The sequence below is a fragment of the Teleopsis dalmanni genome, chromosome 1, assembly GCF_002237135.1.
Source record: "Teleopsis dalmanni isolate 2A chromosome 1, ASM223713v2, whole genome shotgun sequence".
NCBI classification, from domain to species: Eukaryota; Metazoa; Arthropoda; class Insecta; order Diptera; family Diopsidae; genus Teleopsis; species Teleopsis dalmanni.
The window spans coordinates 34,480,514-34,486,093 of NC_051846.1; the positions used below are offsets into that span (position 1 = coordinate 34,480,514).

General features: G+C 34.2%; 1 protein-coding gene across 1 annotated transcript; it reads right to left on the minus strand.

Moving 5' to 3' along the window:
- Window positions 1–102: 102 nt before the first annotated feature.
- Window positions 103–2,222, minus strand: LOC119679405 (uncharacterized protein K02A2.6-like). Its single transcript, XM_038091750.1, has 3 exons — window positions 1,928–2,222; window positions 1,315–1,847; window positions 103–1,194 (listed from the first exon to the last, which is right to left on the minus strand). The coding sequence occupies exons 1-3, from the start codon at window positions 2,220–2,222 to the stop codon at window positions 103–105; spliced, it is 1,920 nt and encodes a 639-aa protein (XP_037947678.1).
- Window positions 2,223–5,580: the final 3,358 nt, after the last annotated feature.

Here is a 5,580-nt window from a genome sequence, read left to right on the forward strand (position 1 = left end):
CGACAAGATTGACAGTTTATATTTCATTATTTAAGATTGCTTAAACTAATGCAAAACATACTAGATTATAACACTTTCTCCGCCCTTAATTTTTGACAAAGTTCAAGTTTTTCTGAAATCGTCGGATTCAAATCGAATTACATCCTTCCGAATACGACCACTTTTTCGAAGTTGAACTACTTCGGTAGAACGTTCTTCACTAGGCATTAATGTTGATTGGCTAGATGAAGGCGGTGTGGCATTGATGAAATTTGGAGCGAATTCAAAAATTGGTTGTGAAGAGAGGTCAGAGCTACTTCTAGTTTTAAGCTGATTAACATGACGTTTGATGTAACCAAAAGATGTGTTCACTTGGTAAACCATTTTACCAAGTTGTTTCACAATAACTCCTTTTATCCATTTTTCCCCTCTTGCGTAGTTTCGAGCGAAGACGGGTTGCTTTAGACTGAATTTCATTTTCCGTTTCGAAGCTTCAAGGTGCTTTCTAGGCGATTCAAACAGTTGACTCAACAAGGTACGAACAGGCCTTCCATGTAAAAGTTCTGCAGGTGATTTACCTTCAGCATTCGGCATTGCACGATATGTTGCAAGATATTTTGATACAGCGAATTTGAGAGACAATCCATCGTCAATGTTTTTCTTAACAGCAGTTTTAAAAGATCTGACGAATCGTTCGGCTAACCCGTTTGAGGCTGGATGAAACGGCGCTGTTGTTATATGTTTGATGCCAAGTTTTGAGCAAAAATGTTTGAATGCTTCAGCTGTAAATTGCGGACCATTGTCACTTACGATGGTTTCTGGTATACCTTCCAGAGAAAATATAGAAGACAATGCTGATATGGTGTCAGCCGTTGTTGTTGTAGATAGTTGTACAACGAACGGAAATTGTGAGAAAGCGTCGACACAAATTAGCCACATTGAATTACAAAATGGACCAGCAAAGTCGATATGTACTCTCTCCCAAGGTCGATCAGCTTCAGGCCAGCTTAAGTATTCACGTGCGTGAACAGGATTTGCAATTTTGCACACATCACAATTTTCAGTTAATTGTGCGATGTCTTTGTCAATATTAGTCCACCAGACATGTTGTCGAGCTAGCTGTTTCATTCTCGATACTCCCCAATGACCATCATGAAGAAGTTTAAGAATTTTCTGCTTAAGGGAGGCTGGAATGACAACCCGGTTGTACTCCGTCTGGAGGCAAAGCAAATTGTTGTTTAGTATTAAAGCAAAGCGATGATTGAAAAATGATCGAAGATCAGCATCTTGAGGCATTAGCTTTTCAGGCCAACCGTTTGTAACGAGAAAATAAACTCGGCGAAGAATTGGGTCATTTTTGGCATGCTGACGAATTATTTCAGCGTCGATAGGTGTGTTAAGTTCATTGATGTTGAAACAGGATTCTTCATGATCAAAAGTTTTATCTTCACCAACAGGTAAACGAGATAAAGCATCGGCATTTCCATGCTCAGTAGTTTTACGATACCGAACATCATACTGATAAGCCATTAGTATAATAGCCCATCGCTGTAAACGATGTGACGTCATCGACGGCAACTGCTGAATTGGATTAAAAATGCTAACAAGAGGTTTGTGGTCAGTAACCAAGGTGAATCTTCTTCCGTATAAATATTGATGGAAACGCTTGACTCCAAAAACGATAGCTAGCCCTTCCTTCTCTATCTGACTATATCGTCGTTGATGAATGTCGAGAGTTTTAGATGCAAAAGCAATAGGCCTTTCTGTACCGTCAACGTACGTATGCGAGAGCACGACTCCTATGCCATAGGAGGAGGCATCTGTAGCTAGAACCAACGGTAAATCTTCCTGATAATGTGCTAATTGCGCTGCATTGAGAATATGCGTTTTAAGAGCTATAAATGCTTGTTGTTGTGCTGGAAAACACCCGGTTTTTTTATAATTGTACCAACTGAATTAACAGGCATTGAGTTTTCGATCGTTTGTTCTTTAATTGTTGCCACCGTTTTAGTGGTTGTTTCGTACAATTCTGCAATCTGCAAAACATCAGCAAGTGTCGGCTGGGGCTTTTGGAACGCAGCCGTGCGCACTGCATCGTGAGGTGTACGTATAATAATTTGGTCACGAATCATATCATCCACGAAATTGTGTAAACAATTCTGGGCTGAGCACGAAAAGTTACACTCTCTTGCCAATCCGCGGAGATCGGCTACCCACTCTCTGTATGATTGATGTGGCTTCATTTCCCTTTTGAAAAAATCGTAACGTGCAGCGACCACATGTCGTTTCGACTGGAAATGATCCGTTAGTTTTTCCGTTAAATTTTCGAAAGATTGTTCTTGTACTTTCGTGTTACCGAAAAGATTTTTTAGCAGCTCAAAATTTTCTGTGCCAATCCAAGACAAGAAAAATGATTTTTGTTTTTCACTGCACTGAACTGAATATGCTAAAAAATGTTGGTTAAGTTGTTCTAAGTACGATTCCCAGGTTTGCTGTTCTTTCGAAAATTTGTGAAATACTGGAACAATGTTGTTATTTCTTTCAGATACACCAGCAGTACCTTGTTTTTGGAACATTGAGTCCATCCACTCACGTTGTTGTTTCAGTAAATTTTTTGAGAACTCTTGTTGTTCTTTAAGCAATTGCTTATAAATTTCACTTTCGCCCGGCATGATTGTATTTAAAATTGAACGGTACGAAATAAGCGTGAAAGCGATTGAATAATTGCAGATTTTTATCCTCGTCGCCAACTGAAGTAAATACAACCGACCACATTGACAGTTTATATTTCATTACTTAAGATTGCTTAAACTAATGCAAAGCATACTAGATTATAACAAATACATCATTCAAAAGGCGTTTCCCGATATTTGCAATCGCTGTGTAAAGCTCTCTCGATTGAGCAGAATGTATCAATTCGCCAATAGCTCGAAGTCCTGTCCAAGTGCGGATATTCCTTAATTATCAGGGTTTTGACCCAACACCTTTACGACCTTTTATACAACAGCTTATATAAGTGATATACTCCCATTCTTCCTCTGATATATACCTCGGAAAGCAGTCATTAAAAATTATTCCAGTACTTTAACCGAGTATTCAAGAAATGTTTGCATGATGTGATGGATATACCCAGTTTTTTAAGGTGTTTCGAATGATTACTTGAAGCACTTTGTCTAATTTAATCGTCTGCCTTGCAGTTGACGAAAATATCACTGCGATCGGGAACCCAGAGTAGCGATATGTTTCACTATGTCATCTCATTTAAAAATGTGTAGTAATCAAACTCAATAACTTTAAAGTAGCTTAATTAGCTAATAAAGCCATCTTGAATCCATAATTCCTCATAATAAAGTAGCTTAACTATCTGATAATATGTATACATTCCTATTAAGGTCGTTTACGAGTTCGTGGTAAACTAATGGTAAATTGAGGCAAATAGTAAATTATGTTGGTATGGCAGCGAATGTTAGTATTTACCAGAATTTTGAGTAGGGTAAATTAGATAAAAATTAGGTATATTAAGTATTACCATTGTCAAAATTTTAAAAGATATTTATTAAATAAGTAAATAAATTTGAAAACTTTTAACCAAAAATAATAAATAGGTGCAATAAATAAATAAATAAGTGTAATGCAAAAAATCCGTAATGCAAAATCCGAAATTTCCATTTATTTTACCTCAATTTACTCGAACTCACACACGGCCTAAAAATATTATTCACTTCCACATAAGCTATAGCTTCCCTAATAGCGATCACCTCCGCTTGCTAAATAGTAATATTGTAGTGTTTTTAGATGTTTCCAAATTTTTCAATCTAAATGCATTGTTTGCATTTTTCTTAAGTTTAGTTTAAACGTTTTAAAATATGTTACTCCATTTCTAATTTAATTTATGAATTTCGATGTAATTTAATAGTTTTGTGGTGGCAGTTCTTACAAAGTACTTAAAAATGTGATTTATTTAAATATATTTCTAACTTCTACAATATTGTTTAAAATATTTCTCTTAACTATATTTTCAAAAACCTGTGGGATTGACATTTGAAACTTAATCGCTTTGTTTCAATCTGAAAATGTCACCACTGCCAAAAATAATGACGAAGCTATTAAAAACTTCCTAAGACATATCAAAATTACAAACCTCATAATAAGCAAATTACAACAAATGTAATTAAATATAAAAGTCCAATAAACTCAAATGTTTATTTAAAAATCAAATGTATATATAACATAACATTTAGAATAATATTCATCAAATCAAATTTACTTCTATTTTTTTTTTGTATCAGTCAGAAAATGTAAAAAGAGAAATTTGTAGGTTCAAAATAATGAAAGCAATTTTATTGTTAAAAAATTCCATTTAAAAGCGAAAATAAAATTTAATTTTCTTTCCGTTTAAAATCGTTTATCATATTTTGATGAACAATCTTGTCAGGTTCAAGCGTACAACAAAGAATATCTATCTGTCTGTAAAACATACGCAACCAACGAATACAACGAAATGTGTTCGCATGCACGTGGATCCTTACTAGTAAATGCACATAGGTTTGTGCGTGTGTGCGTGTGATTCTAAAACCTAAAATAACAAAAAATGTATAAACCAGAAGAAAGCGTCGGTATATGTACGTATGTAAAAGCACTTACACATGTGCATAATTCAAAAGCTCTAAAACGTGCACGCATACCTACACATACAATGTACATATAGGTAAAGCCATTCAACGCATGAAAACGATTTATCATATACACAATTACGCATTCTCTTCCAACTGATGTTGTGCTCATTGCTGTTGTTGTTGTTGTGGTTGTTGTTGTTGTTGATGTTGTTGTTGTTACTGCTGTTGACGATGACGATAATAATGTTGATGGTATGAACACACACACACATCAAAACTCCTGCACTCACACACTCTATCAAAAGCTCAAATAAAAATATTGCTGAACATATTTGCTTACACGATAAGTTGCGTACAAATTTGTGCATGAACCTGTGTGAATTCATAAAATTATGCGTGAGCAGCGCATTTGCATTTAACTTCAAATTTGTAGTATTTGCGCTAAAGCCGCTGGTACACTAAAATTTTTTTTGCCAAATAAAAATATTAATTTATATTAATATATTTCACTTGATATATCTTTCATATGTATTTTTGTTTTTTTTTTGTTTTGTTTCGTTTTATTTTGTTTTTGTTTAAATTTATGATTAGCCAAAATAACCATTTTATGCAGATTATAAAAGTATATTATCCAAAAGATTTTTCTGCTGTCGAAATGATAAATTGGTTGAATGCGCTTATATCTAAATTATATTAGCGCACTCGTTTGCGTCTGTGTATGTGTGTGTGTGTGGATGTGTGTTCGACGCGAAAGGTGTATTAAATTCTAAATTATTGATGCAAATATGCACAATTAAATCAAATTTATTGCTGAATAATTTCAGATGTGGCATAAATTTTACTGTTGTATGTTATGAAAATTTAACATAAAAGTTTATTTTGCAATAAATTTTTTTCTTCCAAAAATATATAAGAAATATTTAAATATTTTATAAAAAAAATACCCATCCAGATTGGAAGCATTATTAAAAAAAACACATAATGC

Excerpts from the sequence above, each read along its gene's own strand:
- LOC119679405 (XM_038091750.1), bottom strand. The coding sequence starts at position 2,222 with ATGAAGCCACATCAATCATACAGAGAGTGGGTAGCCGATCTCCGCGGA. Across the intron at positions 1,848-1,927 it reads AATGCCTGTTAATTCAGTTG|CGCAATTAGCACATTATCAG; the intron begins GTACAATTATAA and ends TTCTCAATGCAG. Across the intron at positions 1,195-1,314 it reads ATGACCCAATTCTTCGCCGA|ACGGAGTACAACCGGGTTGT; the intron begins GTTTATTTTCTC and ends CTTTGCCTCCAG.